Raw genomic sequence first — 25,287 nt, 5'->3', positions numbered from 1 at the left:
TCCAAGAAGCAGCCATTGTTCATTGTTCCGCCAGACTCCTCCTCTGTGCGATAGTTGCGGCACGTCAGAGGAACGCTTGAAGCCACGACTCTGGGAGCGTGACTGGTTCCCTCCCCATCCCAAAATGTCTTCATCTATTTTGATTACGGACCCCCCTCGGTTCGCTGGATGTCTCCCCTTCGGGCCGTGGAGCGGGAATGGGATGGAAATTGTGAGCGTGCGGCCTCTTCACATTTCCTGTGTGTTGTGTGTGTTGTGTGTATTCACCTAGCTGTGTGTTGTGTGTATTCACCTAGCTGTGTGTTGTGTTGTGTGTATTCACCTAGTTGTGTGTTGTGTGTATTCACCTAGCTGTGTGTTGTGTGTATTCACCTAGTTGTGTGTTGTGTGTATTCACCTAGCTGTGTGTTGTGTGTATTCACCTAGCTGTGTGTTGTGTTGTGTGTATTCACCTAGCTGTGTGTTGTGTGTATTCACCTAGTTGTGTGTTGTGTGTATTCACCTAGCTGTGTGTTGTGTGTATTCACCTAGTTGTGTGTTGTGTGTATTCACCTAGCTGTGTGTTGTGTTGTGTGTATTCACCTAGCTGTGTGTTGTGTGTATTCACCTAGCTGTGTGTTGTGTTGTGTGTATTCACCTAGCTGTGTGTTGTGTGTATTCACCTAGCTGTGTGTTGTGTGTATTCACCTAGCTGTGTGTTGTGTTGTGTGTATTCACCTAGCTGTGTGTTGTGTTGTGTGTATTCACCTAGCTGTGTGTTGTGTTGTGTGTATTCACCTAGCTGTGTGTTGTGTGTATTCACCTAGTTGTGTGTTGTGTGTATTCACCTAGCTGTGTGTTGTGTGTATTCACCTAGCTGTGTGTTGTGTGTATTCACCTAGCTGTGTGTTGTGTGTATTCACCTAGCTGTGTGTTGTGTTGTGTGTATTCACCTAGCTGTGTGTTGTGTGTATTTACCTAGCTGTGTGTTGTGTTGTGTGTATTCACCTAGCTGTGTGTTGTGTGTATTCACCTAGCTGTGTGTTGTGTGTATTCACCTAGCTGTGTGTTGTGTTGTGTGTATTCACCTAGCTGTGTGTTGTGTTGTGTGTATTCACCTAGCTGTGTGTTGTGTGTATTCACCTAGTTGTGCGTTGTGTATATTCACCTAGCTGTGTGTTGTGTTGTGTGTATTTACCTAGCTGTGTGTTGTGTTGTGTGTATTCACCTAGCTGTGTGTTGTGTTGTGTTGTGTGTATTCACCTAGCTGTGTGTTGTGTGTATTCACCTAGCTGTGTGTTGTGTGTATTCACCTAGCTGTGTGTTGTGTTGTGTGTATTCACCTAGCTGTGTGTTGTGTGTATTCACCTAGCTGTGTGTTGTGTTGTGTGTATTCACCTAGTTGTGTGTTGTGTTGTGTGTATTCACCTAGCTGTGTGTTGTGTTGTGTGTATTCACCTAGCTGTGTGTTGTGTGTATTCACCTAGCTGTGTGTTGTGTGTATTCACCTAGCTGTGTGTTGTGTTGTGTGTATTCACCTAGCTGTGTGTTGTGTGTATTCACCTAGTTGTGTGTTGTGTGTATTCACCTAGCTGTGTGTTGTGTTGTGTTGTGTGTATTCACCTAGCTGTGTGTTGTGTTGTGTGTATTCAATATTTCCACGTCTTGATTTTCCATTCCGTGGACCTTTACGTCGGCCAACAGCATTCCTTTTCCTTCCATCTCCGTGCGTAATGGCTCTCCGGGTACACTCATTAGTGACGTGCACACTTGTGGTGTTTCCAGTAATTCAATTTCGATTGTTTGGCCATTTCTTACATCGGATAATTTTGCCCGTACTTTATTGCAATGCACTCGTTTTGGTTGTAGGCTGTCAAACGTGTGTAATTGTATTACCTCGGAGCCTATTACCGGTAGATTTAGTTTGCGTGACAATTCTGTCCTTATAAAGCTATGTTGACTCCCACCGTCCAACAGGCATCTGGTCAATTTACTCCTGGTTGCGTTTTGGCCAACCAACCACACTGTTGCTGTTTGGAGTAAAACATTGCTATTATGGCCTGAATTATATCAGACGGTAGTATCAGTTTGTAGGTTTGTGGGTTGTTGCGCTACGCGCTGTCTTGGTTCATAAGGGCGCATATCATGTGGTTGAGCGCATACTACTTTGTGGTGTCGCCGGCCACACTTCTCGCATGAAACCTGCGCCTTACAAGTTCTGGCCATATGTCCTGTCCCCAAACACACAAAACAACGTCCTTGTCTTTTAAGGAATTCTCTTCTTTGTTCGACTGTATTTTCCGTGCAGTGTTTGGATATATGGTTGGCTTTGTTGCAAAATATGCAGTTCTGTGGCGCTCCCGTATATAATGCAGCGGTAGACGCTCTATAGGCTGCGGTAGGCCTATGTCTTTGCTCATAATTTTGTTTGTCAATTTGTGGGTTCAGATCAATCAAGTTTGCCGTTCTTTCTCGGCTTTCAACTTCTCTTTTCAGGAATTTCATTAGGCCATCTACTTCCAACCTGTCGTCTTCCTCTCTTTGACGGCTGAACGCGAGCGTTATGCTCTCTGGCACCATTTTCATTAGGATAGGGCAGAGTAGACTACCATACATTTCAGAGACGACTTGAAGCGCTGACAGACTTCTGACTTGTATTTCGATCTCATCATATAGTTTTCGTAGGGCGACTGTGTCGTTTGCACGTTTAACCGGGGTCAAGTTTAATAACTTATTCATATGGGCATTGATTAAAAGATCTTTTCGGCCAAATCTGTTTTCCAACATTTTAATCGCAGCATCATAATTTTCATTGGTTAATGCGAGACCCGTGATTGCGTTTGCAGCCCTTCCCGTGAGATAGGACTTTAGATAATGAAACTTGTCAGCCTTGCTGAGGTCTGGGTTTCTATGAACTGCCATGTCGTACTGGCTCCAGAACGTTTGCCATAGGCTAATTTCTCCATTAAATTTATCAATGATCAGTCTCGGGAGTTTGACTGCAAAACCATATCCCTTGTTGGAGCACACTGATGAACGGTCATCTTCTTTTCTTCTCATAGCCTTTTTCAATTTGGTTTTACGCACACATATATCCTCTTCATATCGTTGCACACCCTGAAGTTCATCTTCAAAATCCTCTTCCTCAATTCCGTCTTCAATTTATGTGTTCAAGGCTTTCAATGCAATTTCTTTTTCCACAAGCATGTCCAGCATTTCTTCATAATCCACGTCCACATCTTCTAATGACACTCTTGTCTTCTCATCTATCACATTGAGTAATTTTGTTATCGCAGTCCTTACCACACCTCTTTTCAGAAGTAGTTTCTTTAGTTGTGTCTTGGACATCGCTGCTGTAGGCATTTCTGTACATTCCCTTGATCCTTCTTTGTCTTCAAAGCACTTCTTTTCTTTGTTCCTCCCTGGTTTCGGCACCAGCTTTTGTTACAAAGAATGAAATCAGGAATGTCCAATCGTTGCTTTTCTTTTGAATCAAATCTTAAGGTCCTTTATTTTCTATTAGTTACAAATTCTAATTCAGTTCAGTTCGTTTTCTTCCAGTTCAGTTCAGTTCAATTCAAAGTCTTTTTACATTCTTTCAGTTCAGTTCAGTTCAGTTCAAAGTCCTATTACATTTCATTTCCATCCTGTGTGCTCGAAGAGCACGCCACATATATTACAGCTGGTTCCAATGACAATCAAGGCAATTCAGCACAGCTGACGTTGGCAGGAGCTGTCCACTATTGCGTGGTGCTGAAAGACAAACTGTGTTAGTTTTGTTGGCGAACAAGCATTGCACTTTCATTGTCATTAAAGAAAATAAAACAAATAAGACAAAACGTTATCACCAAGACACCAATTAACTATGTGTGTGTATTATATTTTACTTTATGAGTCTGAAAGAAAATGTATATTATTTATAATAATAGTTGCAACAAGTTGTGTGTTGTGTGTATTCACCTAGCTGTGTGTTGTGTTGTGTGTATTCACCTAGCTGTGTGTTGTGTTGTGTGTATTCACCTAGTTGTGTGTTGTGTGTATTCACCTAGTTGTGTGTTGTGTGTATTCACCTAGCTGTGTGTTGTGTTGTGTGTATTCACCTAGTTGTGTGTTGTGTGTATTCACCTAGCTGTGTGTTGTGTTGTGTGTATTCACCTAGCTGTGTGTTGTGTGTATTCACCTAGCTGTGTGTTGTGTTGTGTGTATTCACCTAGCTGTGTGTTGTGTTGTGTGTATTCACCTAGCTGTGTGTTGTGTTGTGTGTATTCACCTAGCTGTGTGTTGTGTGTATTCACCTAGCTGTGTGTTGTGTGTATTCACCTAGCTGTGTGTTGTGTGTATTCACCTAGCTGTGTGTTGTGTTGTGTGTATTCACCTAGCTGTGTGTTGTGTTGTGTGTATTCACCTAGCTGTGTGTTGTGTTGTGTGTATTCACCTAGCTGTGTGTTGTGTTGTGTGTATTCACCTAGCTGTGTGTTGTGTGTATTCACCTAGCTGTGTGTTGTGTATATTCACCTAGCTGTGTGTTGTGTTGTGTGTATTCACCTAGCTGTGTGTTGTGTGTATTCACCTAGTTGTGTGTTGTGTGTATTCACCTAGCTGTGTGTTGTGTTGTGTGTATTCACCTAGCTGTGTGTTGTGTGTATTCACCTAGCTGTGTGTTGTGTTGTGTGTATTCACCTAGCTGTGTGTTGTGTGTATTCACCTAGCTGTGTGTTGTGTGTATTCACCTAGCTGTGTGTTGTGTTGTGTGTATTTACCTAGCTGTGTGTTGTGTGTATTCACCTAGCTGTGTGTTGTGTGTATTCACCTAGCTGTGTGTTGTGTATGTATTCACCTAGCTGTGTGTTGTGTTGTGTGTATTCACCTAGCTGTGTGTTGTGTGTATTCACCTAGCTGTGTGTTGTGTGTGTATTCACCTAGCTGTGTGTTGTGTGTATTCCTGTTCATCATCATCATCATCATCATCAGGTGGCTTCTTCGTTACGAAGGTTGCCTGATCACTCTCCAACCCATTCTGTCCCACTTCTTCTCTCCAACTCCGTGACTCCGCCTCTCACTCCGCTCCAATCACAGACGTCGTCTACCAAGCCTCTTCTTGGTCTTCCACTTCCTCTCTTTCCATCCACCTTCCCCATCACCAGCTTCTTGAACATCTCCCCACTGGATCCTCTCAGCCCATGCCCGCACAACTCCATCTTTCTCTTTTTCAACCTCTCCAGCAGCCGTCCTCTTTGCATATACCCGCTCTTCTCAGTACCTCCTCATTCTTATCCTTCCATGTTATCTTCAGCATCTTCCTCAGCGTCCACATTTCAAAAGAGTCTAGGGACCCTAATACTCCTGTATTTAACCCAGAAAGCCCAAAGACTTCATGACCCCAATACTCCTGTATTTAACCCAGAAAGACCAAAGACTTCATGACCCTAATACTCCTGTATTTAACCCAGAAAGACCAAAGACTTCATGACCCCAATACTCCTGTATTTAACCCAGAAAGACCAATGTATTGTTGTATTCACCTAGCTAGCTGTGTGTATGTATTTACTGAGCGCCTCTGGCTCAAATAGAAGAAGTATGAGGGGGGTTGGGGGACATACAGGCAGTCAGATATTTCTAAATAAGGGTGTTGGTACTCTATAGCTGCTCGGAAGGGTGTGCAGTTGTTGTGAAAAGAAGGACAAAGGATGGAGAAGAGAGAGAGAGAGAGGGAGGGAGAGAAAAGGGTTGCAGAGAGACTTTTATCTAACTCCCACAGCCCTGGTGATATGGCAAGCTTGGCAATCCTTGGGCTTTCACTGTGCCGCCCCCTACCAGGGGCAATCGTTCTCACTGCCTCACACACACACCCTCCTGCTGTGCAGACACACACACGCATGCACGCACACACACACGCACACGCACACACACACACATATGCTGTACCTCCTATCCCTTCTTCTCTTCCCCCCTCTCCCCGTGCAGGATAATCCTACCCCCCACCCCAAATACCAACGCTCACCAGAAGATAATTTCCAAAGCATGGCATAGTAAAGCAGTCACACACTACGGGACACACATGGTACCAGATACACACTCATATTAACACATATAGGCCGACACCAGACACAAAGACAACAACAACAACAACAACAACAACAACAACAACAACAACGCCTGCAAACTAACTAAGACAAGGGGACTCATGCCTTTCACAGATAATTACTTTCATCTCTCTGTCTCCCCCTCTCTGTCTGTCTCTCTCTCCCTTCTCCCTCTCTTCTCCCTCTCTCTTTCTCCTCTCTCTCTCTGTCTGTCTCCCTCTCTCTATATGTCTCTCTCTTTCTCCTCTCTCTCTCTGTCTGTCTCTCTGTCTGTCTGTCTGTCTCTCTCTCTCTCTCTCCCTCTTTCTTCTCTCTCTCTGTCTGTCTCTCTCTCTATCTCTCTCTATCTCTCTCTCTTCTCCCTCTCTCTTTCTCCTCTCTCTCTCTGACTGTCCCTCTCTGTGTCTGTCAGTCTGTCTGTCTGTCTGTCTCCCCCTCTCTGTCTGTCTCTCTCTCCCTTCTCCCTCTCTTCGCCCTCTCTCTTTCTCCTCTCTCTCTCTCTGTCTGTCTCCCTCTCTCTATCTGTCTCTCTCTTTCTCTTCTCTCTCTCTCTCTTCTCCCTCTCTTTCTCCTCTCTCTCTCTGTCTGTCTCCCTCTCTCTATCTGTCTCTCTTTCTACTCTCTCTCTCTGTCTGTCTCTCTGTCTGTCTGTCTGTCTCTCTCTCTCTCCCTCTTTCTTCTCTCTCTCTGTCTGTCTCTCTCTCTATCTCTCTCTATCTCTCTCTCTCTTCTCCCTCTCTCTTTCTCCTCTCTCTCTCTGACTGTCCCTCTCTGTGTCTGTCTGTCTGTCTCCCTCTCTCTGTCTGTCTCTCTCTCTCTTCTCCCCCTCTCTCTCTCTCTCTTTGCCCTCTCTCTTTCTCCTCTCTCTGTCTGTCTCCCTCTCTCTATCTCTCTTCTCCCTCTCTCTTTCTCCTCTCTCTGACTGTTTCTCTCTATCTCTCGCTATTCTCCCTCTCTCTTTCTCCTCTCTCTCTGACTGTCTTTATCTGTGTATGTCTGTCTCCCTCTCTCTATATGTCTCTCTCTCTTCTCCCTCTCTTTTTCTCCTCTCTATCTGACTGTCTCTCTCTCCATCTGTCTTTCTCCCTCTCTCTGTCTGTCTCTCTCTTCTCCCTCACTCTTTCTCCTCTCTCTCTGACTGTCTCTCTCTCTATCTGTCTCTCTCTCTTCTCCCTCACTCTTTCTCCTCTCTCTCTCTGACTGTCTCTCTCTCTCTGTCTGTCTTTCTCCCTCTCTCTGTCTGTCTCTCTCTTCTCCCTCTCTCTGTCTCCTCTCTCTCTGACTGTCTCTCTCTCTATCTGTCTCTCTCTCTCTTCTCCCTCACTCTTTCTCCTCTCTCTCTCTGTCTGTCTCCCTCTATGTCTGTCTCTCTCTCTTCTCCCTCTCTCTCTCTGTCCCTCTCTTTCTTCTCTCTCTTTGACTGTCTCTCTCTGTGTCTGTCTGTCTGTCTGTATCCCTCTCTCTCTCTCTCTCTCTCTCTCTCTCTCAGCTCCCAGCTCGCAACATTAGTGTTTGTCAATATGGAGAACTCACGCATCATTGACAATCCTGGCATTGTTCTTGTGTTGTGTGTGTGTGTGTGGGGAGGACGACGGGGGGGGGGGGGGGGGGGGGGGGGGGGGGCGACGACGACGACACACACACACACATCCATGCAGACTAATCTGAGTCACAAGAAGCGCCGAGCGAAGAGTGAAGAGCACTTGCAATGATTTATGTGAGGCTCGTTGAGCAGAGCTCATAGGCTAACTTAGATCTCATATGGCGCTGATGAAGGGAGCCATTCGCCCATTAGGCACTTAGTAATGAAATCGACCACGTTGGTTTTTATTTCAGCCTTGTGCGTGCGCCAGTTAGGGGAGGCGTGGATATTTTTAAACCAGGCATTAGCAGCGTTTTTACATCCCTAGGTTATATTCCTCATTGTTGTCATCGAAATAAAAAGGTCATATTTAACTATGCACAGTATAGATATTTTATTACAGTAACACTTTGAAAAGATAATCTTATAAAGATAATCACAATTGCTTGTAACGAATAATAAAGTGTGGTTGGCAACGTATATGAATCTATAATTAAACACAATGTTCCCTTTAATGACAACTATGATGGGGGAGTTTCCAGCCGGCTTCATGGAGAAACAGTTCCTAAGCATATTCTATTTGAATGGGTCATATGCGAACTAACACACGTCACAAGGCGCCATCACTGTACACTTCATGACCACTATTTCTTACATGCAAATTCCACGTTCGAGATTCACTTCTATTTTTGCCACATACAAAAAAAATGAAATGTACCAAAAAAGATTACAATAAAAGGTTTGTGGAATCGGAATATCTCACGGAACAGTGGTTTATTTATGAGAGGCTGCAGTGAGATGTCCTCATTAGCATAGAGCTGTGTTTGTTAGCAGATCCACACACACAAAGATAGGAACAGGTTCATATGTGTGTGTGTGTCAATCAAACTGATTATGGACGAGAGACGACGAGTTGGAAAAAAAGACGAGAAAAGAAGGACTTTGATCGAGTGATGTAGCGAAACAGGGAGATAGAGAGAGAGAGAGAGAGAGAGGAAGAGAGGGGGGAGGGAGAGAGAGAGAGAGAGAGAGAGAGAGAGAGAGAGAGAGAGAGAGAGAGAGAGAGAGAGAGGGGTCATTAGGGGTGAGGCAGAACCCGTCACAAGGGAGTCATGGAGCCACTTAACCCTTTCACTGCCACACTACCAAAGGGTTAACCCTTTCACTGCCACACTACCAAAGGGTTAACCCTTTCACTGCGACAATACAGAAGGTTAACCCTTTCACTGCCACAGGGCAAAGGGTTAGCCCTTTCACAACCACACTACAGGTTAACCGTCTGTAGTGTGGTAGTGAAAGGTTAACCTTCTGTAGTGTGGTAGTGAAAGGTTAAGCTTCAGTAGTGTGGTAGTGAAAGGTTATAACCTGCTGTAGTGTGGTAGTGAAAGGGCTAACCTTCTGTAGTGTGGTAGTGAAAGGGCTAACCTTCTGTAGTGTGGTAGTGAAAGGTTAACCTTCTGTAGTGTGGTAGTGAAAGGTTATAACCTTCTGTAGTGTGGTAGTGAAAGGTTAACCTTCTGTAGTGTGGTAGTGAAAGGGCTAACCTTCTGTAGTGTGGTAGTGAAAGGGCTAACCTTCTGTAGTGTGGTAGTGAAAGGGCTAACCTTCTGTAGTGTGGTAGTGAAAGGTTAACAGAATGTGCCACAGGCAGCATGACCGCTCAACACGGCCAAATCTTTGCTGCTGCAAGCGCAAGCTGGACCGGGTCTAGGACTCTAGGACGCTTGAGACATGTTTGAAAGACTATTTCAATGTTGTTATCAAACATTTTGTTCTTAAATGTTAGGGTTAATAAATGTTGTTCTCAAAAACAATTTCTTGCCATTTTTTGAAATTGCCTTGTCATGTTATCTAGTAAAACGCCCAAAAAGGCCCATTTTCATATTTTTCACATGCCGTGTGCTACCTCTAAATCTCAACGAATCTTTCCCAAACTTTGCACAAATCATTTTTATGTGTGTCCGAACAAAATGCAACCCAAGACAGATTAATATGTTGAGATTTAATTTTTGCATTGCAATTTGATGCACCCTCCGTCGCGTGTGCCCAAAATCAATCTCACTCTTTTTTCGCTCGCTCTCCCTCTCATATGGTACCGACACTTAGAATACACACACTATCATGTCCACAAGCGCGTCCGCTCTCTCTCTCTTTCCATTTCTCATACAGACACATACACATGAACACAGACAATCTCTCTCTCTCTCTCTCTCTCTCTCTCTCTCTCTCTCTCTCTCTCTCTCTCTCTCTCTCTCTCTCTCTCTCTCTCTCTCTCTCTCTCTCTCTCTCTCTCTCTATCTCACACACACAAATACACACACACGTACTGATACTTTTCAATGACTAGGTTAACCCTTTCACTACCACACTACACGGTTAACCCTTTCACTGCCACACTACAGAAGGTTAACCTTTAGGGAGGCTGATTGGCGCAGTGGGCAAGGCGCTCGCCTCTAACGCAGGAGACGCTGGGTTGGAGCCCAGCTCTCGGCGTCGCTACCGGCTGGCCGGTCGTTCATACTAACACAATTGGCAAGTGTTAGAGGGTGGGAGAGCCGGTGGGTGGGGATTGGACGTTGTGGACAGCGACTCCTACAGGTCGGTTGGGTGACGCCGGTGCGGCGGAAGCAGGAAGTAGCGGGGGCAGCGTGAGCCTCCCACACGTTACTCCTCGCCACTGAGAGTTCGAGCTGCTGCGGTGAAAAGATGAAACAGGCTGCCTCCTCGTGTACCGGAGGGGACACGTGATGCAAGGCTTCTGTCCTCACTACAACCGACCAGTGGGAGGCATAGTCTAGCAACGTTCAAGACAGGGGAGGGGAGAATTGGATCATATGAAATTGGGATGGGAGAACATTTTAAAATGGGGAGAAAAAGTGGATAAAAAAAAATCAAAAAAAAATTAAGAAGGTTAACCTTTCACTACCACACTACGTCAGAAGCTACATTTGGCCCTGGTCTGTCTCTCGTACCCTAGATGTGCTTGTCACAGCCACACCTATGACCCATCAATAAAATGCATTATATAGGCTCAGGATAGGAGCTTTATCATTTTATATAACCTACACAAATGCAAACACATTCATAGATTCAATCAAGAAACAAAACCAAGCAGTGGAATATCAGTAACGGAGGAAGTAGGAGGCCGAGCCCCGAGTCTCAGGTGGATATAGCCATCACAACAACCCTACACACACACACACACACACACACACACACACACACACACACACACGCCACACACGCCACACACGACACACACACACACACACACACACCCACACAGACACACCCACACCCACACACACACACACACACACACACACACACACACACACACACACACACACGCCACACACGCCACACACGACACACACACACACACACACACCCACACAGACACACCCACACACACACACACAGACACACACACACGAGACGACCCAATGCAACAAGTCCTCTATCCACAGTTCCGTTGGGATGACAGGGAGTTGCAACAGCGATGACGAAAGCGTCACCAAGCCGGGGGACAGCGGGACGAGGTCACAGGTTCAAGCCGCGCTCCCCGAAGGTGCAATTAGCTCCCTGCCACAGGAACAGAGACAAGACAGGGTTCCTTTAGCTCCCTGCCACAGGAACAGAGACAAGACAGGGTTCCTTTAGCTCCCTGCCACAGGAACAGAGACAAGACAGGGTTCCTTTAGCTCCCTGCCACAGGAACAGAGACAAGACAGGGTTCCTTTAGCTCCCTGCCACAGGAACAGAGACAAGACGGGGTTCCTTTAGCTCCCTGCCACAGGAACAGAGACAAGACAGGGTTCCTTTAGCTCCCTGCCACAGGAACAGAGACAAGACAGGGTTCCTTTAGCTCCCTGCCACAGGAACAGAGACAAGACAGGGTTCCTTTAGCTCCCTGCCACAGGAACAGAGACAAGACAGGGTTCCTTTAGCTCCCTGCCACAGGAACAGAGACAAGACAGGGTTCCTTTAGCTCCCTGCCACAGGAACAGAGACAAGACAGGGTTCCTTTAGCTCCCTGCCACAGGAACAGAGACAAGACAGGGTTCCTTTAGCTCCCTGCCACAGGAACAGAGACAAGACAGGGTTCCTTTAGCTCACTGCCACAGGAACAGAGACAAGACAGGGTTCCTTCGCTCGACCAGAACGTCATCAAGCTAATTAATATCTCTGCTGCACCGTCGAACACCCCGGAGAAGATGGGCACAATAACACTGACGACACAGGGACAAACACAGCGAGGGTAAATGCTTTGACACGGCTGTGTGGAGCGATATTTAACCCTTTCACTACCACACTACCAAAGGGTTAACCTGTGTGGTTGTGAGAGGGTTAACCCTTTGTCGTGTGTGGCAGTGAAAGGGTTAACCCTCTTGTGCCGGCGCGGCTCCGTCACTGACTCCGAGCAGCACGCACGCACACATACACACACCAAACATACATCATTGGATTAAAATCAGATTGGAGACTGGATCAGATTGGACTGAGAACTGCAAACCCCCCCCCCCCGCCCCCCATCATTCATTTCATATTATCATATACACCTTCATATACATTATCATACATACATTCATCTTATCATACATACATACATTCACTCATTATCATATATACATTCATATTATGTATAATCAAACATGCATACATATTCATTAATCTTATCATACATGCATTCATACCTATTACCATACATTCATATATACATTCATACATATATTTATTTATTGGGTTATGTTTATATATTTATTTATTGGGTTGTTGTGGGGGTATTGGTGTTGCGGGTTGTTTGGTATAATGTGTGTAGGAAACGGCAAATGAATTGATGTGTAGCACCTGTTTAGTCTTGTTAATTAATTATGTGTGGCACCTGTGGAGGGGGAGGAGTCCATGTGTTCATGAGGGCTGCGTGCCCAAGGAAGTGGGTTCTTGCCCTGCATCAGTTACACTGAAGGTGACTGAGGGAAGCGCCGTGAGTGTTTGTTAGTCTGTTTGTCTCTGTGTCAGCACTGTCAGGGCTTCACCAGATAAAGGTTGCAAAATGAGTAACTAGGGAAATGTCACACAGTAAGTGTTGTCTGTCATGATGACGTTATTGTGGAACGCATCTGATAGACCAGGTAGTATAGTATTTTAGTTATTTTGATTATGTCACTTGTTTTGAATGTCACCGCTGCACTTTGGAAGGCTGGGCAATAAAAGAAACCTCAACACCTCTTATTCCGACTACGCCATCATTTGTGTGAATTTGGAGGGGAGAGAAAAAGGACCCCGTCACACCTCTGTAGTGTCGCAATGAAAGGGTTAACCGTCTAGTGTGGTAGTGAAAGGGTTAACCTTCTGTAGTGTGGTTGTGAGAGGGTTAACCCGTTGTCATGTGGCAGTGAAAGGGTTAACCTTCCGTATTGTCACAGTGAAAGGGTTAACCCTTTCGTAGTTTGGTAGTGAAAGGTTAACCTTCTGTAGTGTGGTAGTGAAAGGTTAACCTTCTGTAATTTGGTAGTGAAAGGTTAACCTTCTGTAGTGTGGTAGTGAAAGGGTAACCTTCTGTAGTGTGGTAGTGAAAGGTTAACCGTCTGTAGTGTGGTAGTGAAAGGGTTAACCTTCTGTAGTGTGGTAGTGAAAGGTTAACCTTCTGTAGTGTGGTAGTGAAAGGTTAACCTTCTGTAGTGTGGTAGTGAAAGGTTAACCGTCTGTAGTGTGGTAGTGAAAGGTTAACCTTCTGTAGTGTGGTAGTGAAAGGTTAACCTTCTGTAGTGTGGTAGTGAAAGGTTAACCGTCTGTAGTGTGGTAGTGAAAGGTTAACCTTCTGTAGTGTGGTAGTGAAAGGTTAACCTTCTGTAGTGTGGTAGTGAAAGGTTAACCTTCTGTAGTGTGGTAGTGAAAGGTTAACCTTCTGTAGTGTGGTAGTGAAAGGTTAACCTTCTGTAGTGTGGTAGTGAAAGGGTTAACCTTCTGTAGTGTGGCAGTGGAAGGTTAACCGTCTGTAGTGTGGTAGTGAAAGGTTAACCTTCTGTAGTGTGGTAGTGAAAGGTTAACCTTCTGTAGTGTGGTAGTGAAAGGTTAACCTTCTGTAGTGTGGCAGTGGAAGGTTAACCGTCTGTAGTGTGGTAGTGAAAGGTTAACCTTCTGTAGTGTGGTAGTGAAAGGTTAACCTTCTGTAGTGTGGTAGTGGAAGGTTAACCGTCTGTAGTGTGGTAGTGAAAGGTTAACCTTCTGTAGTGTGGTAGTGAAAGGTTAACCTTCTGTAGTGGTAGTGAAAGGTTAACCGTCTGTAGTGTGGTAGTGAAAGGTTAACCGTATGTAGTGTGGTAGTGAAAGGTTAACTTTCTGTAGTGTGGTAGTGGAAGGTTAACCGTCTGTAGTGTGGTAGTGAAAGGTTAACCTTCTGTAGTGTGGTAGTGAAAGGTTAACCTTCTGTAGTGTGGCAGTGGAAGGTTAACCTTATGTAGTGTGGTAGTGAAAGGTTAACCGTCTGTAGTGTGGTAGTGAAAGGTTAACCTTCTGTAGTGTGGTAGTGAAAGGTTAACCTTCTGTAGTGTGGCAGTGGAAGGTTAACCTTCTGTAGTGTGGCAGTGGAAGGTTAACCTTCTGTAGTGAAAGGGTTAACCTTCTGTAGTGTGGTAGTGAAAGGTTAACCGTCTGTAGTGTGGTAGTGAAAGGGTTAACCTTCTGTAGTGTGGTAGTGAAAGGTTAACCTTCTGTAGTGTGGCAGTGGAAGGTTAACCTTCTGTAGTGTGGTAGTGAAAGGGTTAACCTTCTGTAGTGTGGTAGTGGAAGGTTAACCTTCTGTAGTGTGGTAGTGAAAGGTTAACCGTCTGTAGTGTGGTAGTGAAAGGTTAACCTTCTGTAGTGTGGTAGTGGAAGGTTAACCTTCTGTAGTGTGGCAGTGGAAGGTTAACCGTCTGTAGTGTGGTAGTGAAAGGTTAACCTTCTGTAGTGTGGTAGTGAAAGGTTAACCGTCTGTAGTGTGGTAGTGAAAGGTTAACCTTCTGTAGTGTGGTAGTGAAAGGGTTAACCTTCTGTAGTGTGGCAGTGGAAGGTTAACCGTCTGTAGTGTGGCAGTGGAAGGTTAACCTTCTGTAGTGTGGTAGTGAAAGGTTAACCGTCTGTAGTGTGGCAGTGGAAGGTTAACGTTAGGTTATGACTATAACCAAGTTCTGTTAACACTTAGTGAACGCTCAGCGTTTCATGCATATATCTCGCTTCAGCATATATACACTGAATAATTTTACAAATGTACCTTTAAATGCCAGCATTCATCTGGCCACACCCCCATCCGCTTACCTATATAAGCAGGGATGGTGCCACACACTCATCTCCTTCCCAACAAATTTCACCACAATGAAAAATCAAGGGCCTGCAGCGGCGTCTAAACGCTGAGCGTTCACTAAGTGTTAACAGAACTTGGTTATAGTCATAACCTAACGTTCTGTATCACACTAGCTCACGCTCAGCGTTTCATGCATAATAGGAGCTGAGCGGGAGCTAGAAGCTCGACAAATGTACCCTGCTGAGGCCCCCCACAACCATCAGATCAGGGAGGGCCGAGCCCCCCCGACCCACCCTAATGGAGGGCACCCCCCCTATTGGCGGCTTCACGGGAGGGCGATGGACCCGACCGTGCGAAGAGGCACTCAAGCAACTCAACGCACAGGGTGAGCAGACCGTGGCTTGACCCCACGACTACACACACGCACAACCCACATGCCACCCGGGAACGAACGGAGGGATAAACCTTGTTACTGCCCCCAGAATCACGGGGTCAAGGGTAAACCCAACCCCGTGGCAAGGCCGTAGCAGCGGAGCGCGAAGGAAGACCCAGACCCACCAAAGGGACTGGACCCCCTGGAACGGGGGCCCGGAGAAGTCCATGATGCCAGCATCAAGACCCCACCAGGTGGGCACTTAGTGACCCCGCCCCCCACATCGCCAGCGTATTCGGACAAAGGCCCCTCAGCCGAGCGGGCCCTGTCCCCCCAATAGTACACCGCCTGGCACACTGACCCTGCAGAACAGGCAGTCAGCATGGCCGTAAGCACACAAAAAAGGTTAACCAACGGAAGCAGGCAGCGCACCGGGGAAAAACCAGGCAACAGGCTATTAACCCTAGCCTGGAGACTGCTGACGAGACAGGCGCCAGAGGGGACAGCTGAACACAGCCGCCCCGGCAGAAGGAGCGTAAGCTGGCGGTGTTGCATGACCAAGCCTCCATTCAAAAACCCCCACCCAGAGGGGTTGAGGCAGAGAAGGCTGACACGATTGGCAGACGTCATGAACGTGCAGGGGCACCCTCAAACGGTGAACCCGGGAGTTGACACTGCTCCAACACACCAGGGAATCAACCACCTTGGTGTTACCCAATGCGGTGGTTGTTCCTATAACCCCTCAAGAAAAAACTCCAAAACACACCTGCGGGTATACACCGGCTATACCGCAGTACAAGTGTTTCAGTTTTCAAAAAAGGGTTAACCCAGGCCTACGGGTCGACGAAACATTACTTCGGACCGGGCCTGGCGATACGGGAAGCACAGGGTCACCAGAGGAGGTCAAAGACCACCCCAACAGGCCCCTCTTCGCCATGCGTGAGAGAGGAGCGAAAAAGAATGGAGAACCAGCCCCTAAGCACACCGTACTTGGTATTCCCAGGCGGTCTCCCAACCAAGTACTAACCAGGACCAACCTGTGTAGCGGCCGAGATCCGACGAGATCGAGCGTGTACAGGTTGGCATGGCCGTAAGCCATTACGACAGTGCTGAGTAAAAACGTACCCAACCAGGGTCTCCATAGCGCTTAACCCTGTGACACCCGGACCGACCTGGCATTTTTCCCCCTGAAAAAAGCCCAAGTCCCTCAGGGTACCAGAACAGCAGATCTGCATCCCCGGCGGACAACGGGTTCAACTGATCCGGACCAGCGTGACCAGAACCAGTCCCGTGCCCTAACCACGCCGACATGCCTACTCCAGGAGAAAGGGCAGATATGCGTGTCGATCTTAACATGAAAAGAAGGCCCCACCCAGACGTTCGGGCGAGCCGCGCCTGGTGGCCCACCCCCAGGGCGTGAGACCCCTCTACATATGTTCAGATCCATTCCGTCATCATCCCCCAGACATGAACGAGAATCCGTCGATAACCAACCCAGGTCGTGGGATGTGGTCGTCGGAAGAGGAAAAAAACCCATCCCAGTTGCTTTATAAAAACGCCGTTTTAACCCCAAGCAACCAAGGCGTGCCAGTCAGTCGCCTGTTTACAGCGAGCTAGCACTATACGTGCGTCGGGACACACCCCCATCAATGAACAGGCTATTTAGACCTGTCATTGAATCCCCAAGGCGCCCAGGGGAACGACAAGAGGGGTGTGATGCTTCCTAACTCCAACACTTTTTGAATAGAAAAGAAGGAAGCACCAACAGTATGTATCCCAGTCTACACAGCCGGGGGTAAAAAAAAATCACATTTTTACATCCCACCACCCTCCCATAGGAAGGAGACGGGAATCCCCAGAGAGACTTCCCACGCGAGCTGTACAGATTGAAAAGAATATATTGCACCTTGAGCCATGTAAAAAATTGGTTTCAGGGCTCTCCGGGAAAGAGGCACTGAACCCATACACACTCAATAATCGAAATGAATCGAATACATACACAATAGAATAGGACACCTTCTAGAGGGTCCACTCACTTTGACAATCTGAGGAGGAGGCTCTGTACTCTGATGGAGGCTCCCTCACATGGAAGGAGGAGTCCGAACTCACAGAAGGCCCGAATAGGCGCTTGGTGAGGAGGAGCCCTGACCACCCCCCCGAAACAGATCCATCACATGGACCTGAACAGCACACGGAAGTCCTACCAACAGAGACGCGCACAGTGACGTACTCTATGGCGGGGGAATTTCTGCGGTGCACACGCCCAATATCCCAGGCCGTGGCACCAGGAAACTCCCTCCCCACCCCCCCTCACCCCGTAACGTGCCGAACCGCAACGTGACAGGAACCTTGAAGGACAGGGGGTGTACCCCTGACCAACAGAAAAAAGGGGGAGAGGAAAGGTTACCAGTTCACCCCTTTACGACCCCACACCCATGATACGATGTAATGACAAAAAGAGAATATGGCACAGTCATAGTCAGCTCTATGAAGCGTTTGACAGCTAACCTGCTATCTGATTTTTACTAAGGAAAAAACACAGAATAGAGAGGGCTCTCTAAGAGCCCCGGTCCAACTCACACATGTGCTTCTGTGGCCAGTCCAACCCAGTTGTAGGTCACATGACACACACAACCCATCATCACCTACAAAAAATGGCAAAAACACTCTACAGAGGAACGCCGTTTTTCATAATGAGAGAATACATAATTCTCGATTAGTATCGGCCACAGGCCTTGCTAAGCACACACGAAAGTGACCAAACAATCTTTTCTTTTAGGAAAATAAAGTTTCTCCAGCAGTCCTAGCACAACCTCAGCAATCAAGCTAAGGGTTACATCGCATCCCTACCACACAAAGACACAATGTAGTGCAACAACATGTCTGATAGGAGGATGAAAAAGTCCCCAGGGAACCGGGGGGAAACACAATCCTCCTACTTTACCCTTAATACGGCCAGTTAAAACAGGAAAACCTGTTAATATGTGAACACACTGTTCATTGTCATCACAGGCTGAGAAAAGAAAATTCTTTACTCATTTGTCACTAAGCATAGCTTCATAGGTTAGTTACCCCTTAGTTGTGAGTACACGGTACATAACAACACACATGATGTTTCTCACACAACAACTAGATCATTTTCACATCTGTAACAACAACCCGATTTGCCCGGAGAAGCTAATTACCAGTGACAAGACAGTTCACACAAAACTCGCGTCGTATCCCAAATGTATTGCAGCAACACACATTTTTGGAAAACAGCGTTATTTACAAAACATGTAGAAGGTAAAGCCAGAAGACACGTATAAGGTCTGGCCAAACCTTGTCCTACCCGGAGCGTAGATCAGTGAAGTGCAGTCTTAAGACACCGTAGAAAACACAGCCATCCTGTGTTGTTCGATCTGGGCAGCGTCGCCGCTCCACCCGTCGCAACGGTCCCCTTTGTTGACGCAATCCTTGCCGTCCTGGCTCAGGGCAGGGTCGACGTACATCCCCTGTCAAAGATGACGTCGTAGTCAAGAGTGTAAAACATGTTATAATCAAAGCACGTTCAACAGAGTAGCATGTTCTTCCTCTCCCTGTAAACATTGCTTTTCCAGCCAATATTTTTCTCCACGTCAAGTGGGCATATAGCAACACGTTGCTTGTGATGAAATTTGAGAAGGAGATGAGTGTGTGGCACCATCCCTGCTTATATAGGTAAGCGGATGGGGGTGTGGCCAGATGAATGCTGGCATTTAAAGGTACATTTGTGAAATTATTCAGTGTATATATGCTGAAGCGAGATATATGCATGAAACGCTGAGCGTGAGCTAGTGTGATACAGAACCTTCTGTAGTGTGGTAGTGAAATGTTAACCGTCTGTAGTGTGGTAGTGAAAGGTTAACCTTCTGTAGTGTGGTAGTGAAAGGTTAACCTTCTGTAGTGTGGTAGTGAAAGGTTAACCTTCTGTAGTGTGGTAGTGAAAGGTTAACCTTCTGTAGTGTGGTAGTGAAAGGTTAACCGTCTGTAGTGTGGCAGTGGAAGGTTAACCTTCTGTAGTGTGGTAGTGAAAGGTTAACCTTCTGTAGTGTGGTAGTGAAAGGTTAACCTTCTGTAGTGTGGTAGTGAAAGGTTAACCTTCTGTAGTGTGGTAGTGGAAGGTTAACCTTCTGTAGTGTGGCAGTGGAAGGTTAACCGTCTATAGTGTGGTAGTGAAAGGTTAACCTTCTGTAGTGTGGTAGTGAAAGGTTAACCTTCTGTAGTGTGGTAGTGAAAGGGTTAACCTTTTGCCCCCGAACGATAGGCAACTAATCATCTACTATAAAAGTAGCTGAATTAGGAGGATGGGTGTTAGTGCCCCTGGGGGTCGGGCTGAACCTCATAACTACATTAATGTCCCGTGCATTTCCCCTCTCTGCTTTAGATTAATATTTTATATCTCCTGGCCATAATCATACCACTGCCCCATATTCTGGGCTGTGTCCACTATTGCATGGACATGGATTTTGTACTCGCAGAGAAGAATGCAGAATAAGAGGATGCGTTTGTGAAATGCATCCTGTGGTAGTGAAAGGGTTAAACACAATGCTGCAAACAGCAATTCCCGGGGGGGGGGGGGGAGCAACAGCCCAGTTCCGAACAGGGCACGCGTTCCCAACGGGCACATATTGAATGGTCACCACACCGTTAATGTTTCCGATTTTAACATCACAGGTTTTTTAGCCATAATTCATATTTTCCATAATTCAGTTAATCTTCATGTAAGTCCGATTCACCATCAGTGTTATTGTGAAAGTGTTGCCTATTCTACACCACCATAGAGCACAAGAACGCCTGCCCTTTACCAAAAAGCAGGTTATTTTACATTCACGGTGAGCAGTGGCACATGACGTGCAACACAAGACAATAGAATATTCAATAAAGACATCTGTCTCACCTTCAACAATAGAAACACCAGGGTGGCTAGGTGGTGTAGTGGGCAAGGCGCTCGCCATCAACGCTGGAGACGCTGGGTTCGAATACAGCTCTCGGCGTTGCTATCAGCTTGGCTGGTCGTTCATACTAACACAATTGGCAGTGTTAGAGGTGGGAAAGCTGATGGGTGGGTTGTGGACAGCGACCCCTACAGTTCGGTCGGGGCGCCTGCACAGCGAGGGTAGGATCTGGAGGGAGGTAGTGTGACCTTCCACACGTTACACTCCCCCAGTGAGAATCTGCGCGGCCAGGCTGGCTGCCGGCTGGCTGCACATGCGTCGGAGGAAAGCATGTGACAGTCTCCGGCCTCCCGGACCAACAGTAGGGGGGAGTGCGCAACAACCAGGAAGGGGGTTGGGAATTGGCATAACGACTAACAGTGGGATGGGAGAAAAAACGGAAAAAGGAGGGGGGAAAGATAATAATTATTTTTTTTTTAAATAGAAACACCAGCTACGCCTCTTCTTTCTCTTGTTTATAGCCTGCTGCATATTTGTATCAACATATTCTGTTTTAGCCAGCGGTTATCAGCATAAAATAGAAACCTTTAAAGTGTCAGTGAATTGTGTCTTTGTCTCTTTATTGCTCATTCGTCAAGCAGGACATGGGGCAAACTCATCATATTCCTACCTTCCATTTCCACCGTGAAGCCAATATTAGTTTTTTTGTACTACATTATGGATACTGATATTATTTCTTTCTTTTATGTTGTTTTCAATGTTAAGAATGAAGAATTATTGGCAATGTGGATATTCTCCATTATATAATTTAAGTATTAATTAATGTTGGCGGATAGGGGCAGGGCATATACAGTGATGTATATTTCTCGTTGTTTGTCTTTTTTAATCTTTGTTTTCTTTTAAATCATGTTCGAAGTAAAGATTCATTCATTAAAGTTTTCAAGTTTTCAAGTTTCTTTATTAGTTGTTGTCATACAGAATACAGAATACTTTGCATGAAATGTTTCTTTCTGTGTTGAATTCATTGAAGAGAGTTCAGAAGAGAGTGTAAAGAAAAATGCCATGATAGCCAACAACAATATCCCCCCCCCCCTCTCTCTCCTTGCAGGAGACCCTACTTCTGAAGCCCCGCCTTCTGAAGCCCCGCCCCCGCTGACTCCCAACCAGGAAGCACCAGGAAGGCTCCATACACGCCTGGAAGGAGCACATAGCCTCCACTCAACCTCTGTGCGTGTGCGCGTGTGTGTGTGTGGGGGTGTGTGTGTGTGCGTGTGGGTGTGTGCGTGTGTGCGTGTGTGTGTGTGTGGGTGTGTGCGTGTGTGTGGGTGTGTGTGGGTGTGTGTGTGTGTGGGTGTGTGTCTTGGCCGGAGGGGTCATGTTGTGGACGGTGCTACTAGCGCTGCTGGTGCTAGTCCTGCTGCAGACTCAGCTGATTATGTGCTTAAGGGTCCTGCGGCACGGGGGGTCCAGCTCCCGCTCCTCCTCCTCTTCCTCCTCCTCCTCCAATGCCACCCGGCAGCGGTTGCCTGGTGCCATCATTATCGGCGTGCGTAAAGGCGGCACGAGAGCTCTGCTGGAGATGCTCAACCTACATCCGGATGTGGAGGTGGCAAAAGCTGAGGTAAACATATACTGTCTGTTAATACTGTAGAGCATTTATTCACACGTGCTCATTATCCAGGGCAACCTGCAAGCAGTGCAACTCTAGAATGTGCTCCTGTATCACAGAGGCAGTAAGTAATAATAATAATAACTTTATTTGTATAGCACCTTTCATACAGGGGATTGCAGTTCAAAGTGCTTTACATCAGTAAGAAATAAGACATAAAATCAGTGTAAAACAAGCGGCAAGAGCAAAGCATAAAGTGGGATAAAATAATGCAGATATATTAATCAAATCATATCAGAACCTCACGTTCCAATAGGCTTCTTGAATTTCTGTAATCTGTTACAAAACATGATAAAAGTCATAGTATGCACCCAGCGGATAGTGGGGCGTAGAGATAAAAGTAAAAATAAGTAAAATAATAGCAAGGGTAAAATGAGCAGACATATAAAATCACAGTTTTTCACATTAGGATCTAACATCCCAACAGGCCAAGTAGCCAGAATGAGGATTACGCAGCCTGCAAATTAATACGTATTAAGAACAAAGAAGAACCAAGTACATATATATATTTATTACATGGCGTTTTAACATTCGCCAAAATGCTTGATTGTGATTGGTCAATAGCGCTCGGCAGAGGTCCGTTATTACTCGATAGCGGACCTCTGCCGAGCAATAATGACCGCTGTTCGCAGCTGGAGCAATCAAGCCCACTGACACACACTGCATCAGTGCAATCAGACACACCTGCCGGCTGCCGGCGAAGCTGCCGGCGATGACAGTGGAGCGACAGAACAGAACTGCGTCTGCATTTGATCTCGTCTTGTCGATGGTGTAAAATGAATTAGGTATATTGTTAGTAAGTTAGCCATGTAATAAGCGGGATAATGTATAGCTATACTCGGTCATTGTCGCAAAATAATTGACCTTCACTGACGTTTAGAACACCTCGGCGAGGCGCCTCTGTGTTCTAAACTCTGTGTCGGTCAATTCTTTTGCGACAATGACCTCGTAGCTATACATTATCCCTTACATAATATATATGTAAGAGCATGGTCAAAATTAAGCACACAACACACTCATTCACATCATTAAACATGATTTATTCTTACATGACAAGAAAAAAGTACGACATAGTAAAAGCAGACTGACTAAAGATAAAGATCAAACGTGTGTGTGTGTGTGTGCTATTTCCATAATCATCACGCAACGCTACCCCTCCTCCTTCTGCCACTCCGCCAGGTGCACTACTTCAACGTGGAGGAGCACTACCGACGGGGCCTGGCGTGGTACCACGCCCAGATGCCCTTCACCCTCCCGGGGCAGCTGACGGTGGAGAAGACCCCCGGGTACCTGGCCGCCCCCCAGGTCCCGGCGCGGCTCTGGGACATGAACCCCGCCGTCCGCCTGCTGCTGATCGTGCGCGACCCGGCCGAGAGGCTGGTGTCCGACTACACCCAGGTCCTCCACAACCGCCTGGCGCGCCACAAGCCCTACCAGCCCCTGGAGGAGCTGCTGCTCCGCGAGGGCCGCGTCGACGCCGGCTACAAGGCGCTGCAGCGCAGCCTCTACCACCTGCACCTGGCGCGCTGGCTGGAGGTCTTCCCCCGGGAGCAGGTCCACGTGGTGGATGGCGACGCGCTGATCCGGGACCCCTTCCCCGAGCTGCGCAAGGCGGAGAGGTTCCTGGACCTGCCGCCCAGGATCAGCCCCGACAACTTCTACTACAACTCCACCAAGGGCTTCTACTGCCTGCTGTCCGCCGGCCACGACAAGTGCCTGGACGAGTCCAAGGGCCGGCCCCACGCGCCGCTCAGCGCGCATGCCTTCAGGAAGCTCTGCCGCTACTTCAGGGAGCCCAACCAGCTGTTCTTCGACATGGTGGGGAGGTCCTTCGACTGGTGCTGACCGGCCGGTGGAGAGGGGGACTGTTGGGGGGACAAGAGGGAAGAGCTTTCCCTGAACAATGCAGAAAGGCCAAGGGGTCAACGACAGCAGAGAGTGAGTCCAAGGAAGAGACTTGATATGTGCATTGTTGTTAAGGTCAGATAGATGGAGGGCAGATTGAATGAAGCGATGGGTGTCCCTGTTGTTGTTGTTGTTGTTGTTGTTATCTCAGCTATACTGTAAAATGTGGCCAATGAGAATCACCAGGGGGACCTAATGTTGGAGGAACCTCCTCTCCGAAGAACTGAAGTTCTCTAGCTGTTTGCTGTACACCTGGCCAACACAGACCGTTTGACGTGACCCTACTTGAATACATGTGCTTGGCCCCTGATGCACAAACGGACACTGAAGCAAACGGTGCGTTCGGCAGGTCCTCGTCGACTCGAGAAGTCTGAGATTCAGCACGTGATCATCATATGTATGAGGTGATAGCGTTCAGGTGTGCTGGTTAGGTCGCGAAGTCAGGGCCAGGATGCAAGGCAGCGGATTCAGTCGGATAATTCAACCTCAACCCTTTCTTGATGCAGGTGGTTTGAGCAGATCTTTAGGAATCCCAGCAGCCGGTCAACAACATATTTCCGATGATGATGTCTTATATGCATATACCACAAAAAGGTGAAAGGTCAGTGATACGTTGCAGTATCATGGAACTTGCCGTTTTTTTCCCCCACTGGTATTTAAACCTTGGGTGGCCATTTGAAATGTCCGCGTTGTTGACGAGGTCCTGCCGAATAAGCTCGATAAGCTACAAAAACGGTGCCATACACAAGACTTTTGAACCAATCGGGAGAGCACTGGAAACGAACTGAAAGGAGACTGTAGCGGTTGTTTGTAGGACATCAGAAGGAGATGTGCAGACTTGTATAAAATAGCTGGTAGAAGAATGATTTGAGGTCCCATTAACCCTTTCACTACCACACTACAGACGGTTAACCTTTCACTACCACCACACTATTGATTGATTGAATGAAAACGTTATTTAACAGATTGCAGAATGGGTACAATACAGTACGGCTCAATACACACAATTGTTAAGGGGATGCAGACCAGAGAATGACTTTCGTCTTGTTTACATCAGGGTCCCCCGTTTTCAATTCATCATAATCTGTGAAAGGGTTAACCTTCTGTAGTGTGGTTGTGAAAGGGTTAACCATTTGTCGTGTGGCAGTGAAGGGGGACTGTCTTGGGTAGAGAATGCATAGAGTGAGCACTTCCTAGTATCTACATAATACAGCCAAAGTGTTCCCACTTCTCCACCTGTTTTCTACCAAGGAGGCGTCAGGCTTCTTCCTCATTTGAGATTCAGTGGTAGTTGGAACACTGAATTTTCTGGATTACTGCCGCCGGAAAGAGTGATTGAGATCTGTAACCTCTTCACAGAATAAATCAGAGCCTCTAGGGGGCACTATACACATGACAACAGTCAAATTGCCCCTATACATGTTGCTGTAGATCAGGGGTTCTCAAACTTTTTTATACCACAACCCCATTTAATTTAGGAATTTTTTTTGGC

General features: G+C 46.8%; 1 protein-coding gene across 1 annotated transcript; it reads left to right on the top strand.

Annotated features, from left to right (window-relative positions):
• The first annotated feature begins 21,585 nt into the window (after nucleotides 1-21,585).
• hs3st1l2 (heparan sulfate (glucosamine) 3-O-sulfotransferase 1-like 2) lies at nucleotides 21,586-24,792 on the top strand. Its single transcript, XM_084307644.1, has 2 exons — nucleotides 21,586-21,842; nucleotides 23,070-24,792. The coding sequence occupies exons 1-2, from the start codon at nucleotides 21,597-21,599 to the stop codon at nucleotides 23,733-23,735; spliced, it is 912 nt and encodes a 303-aa protein (XP_084163770.1). The 5' UTR covers nucleotides 21,586-21,596; the 3' UTR covers nucleotides 23,736-24,792.
• The last annotated feature ends 495 nt before the right edge of the window (nucleotides 24,793-25,287 follow it).

Source organism: Notolepis coatsorum, assembly GCF_963971535.1.
Source record: "Notolepis coatsorum genome assembly, chromosome: 2".
NCBI classification, from domain to species: domain Eukaryota; kingdom Metazoa; phylum Chordata; class Actinopteri; order Aulopiformes; family Paralepididae; genus Notolepis; species Notolepis coatsorum.
The sequence above is the reverse complement of the archived record's forward strand: the minus strand, read 5'-3'. Positions and strand labels throughout refer to the sequence as shown.

Coding starts and splice junctions, on each gene's coding strand:
- hs3st1l2 (XM_084307644.1), top strand. CDS start 21,597: ATGTTGTGGACGGTGCTACTAGCGCTGCTGGTGCTAGTCCTGCTGCAG. Junction 21,843..23,069: donor TGGAGGTGGCAAAAGCTGAG/GTAAACATATAC, acceptor CCACTCCGCCAG/GTGCACTACTTCAACGTGGA.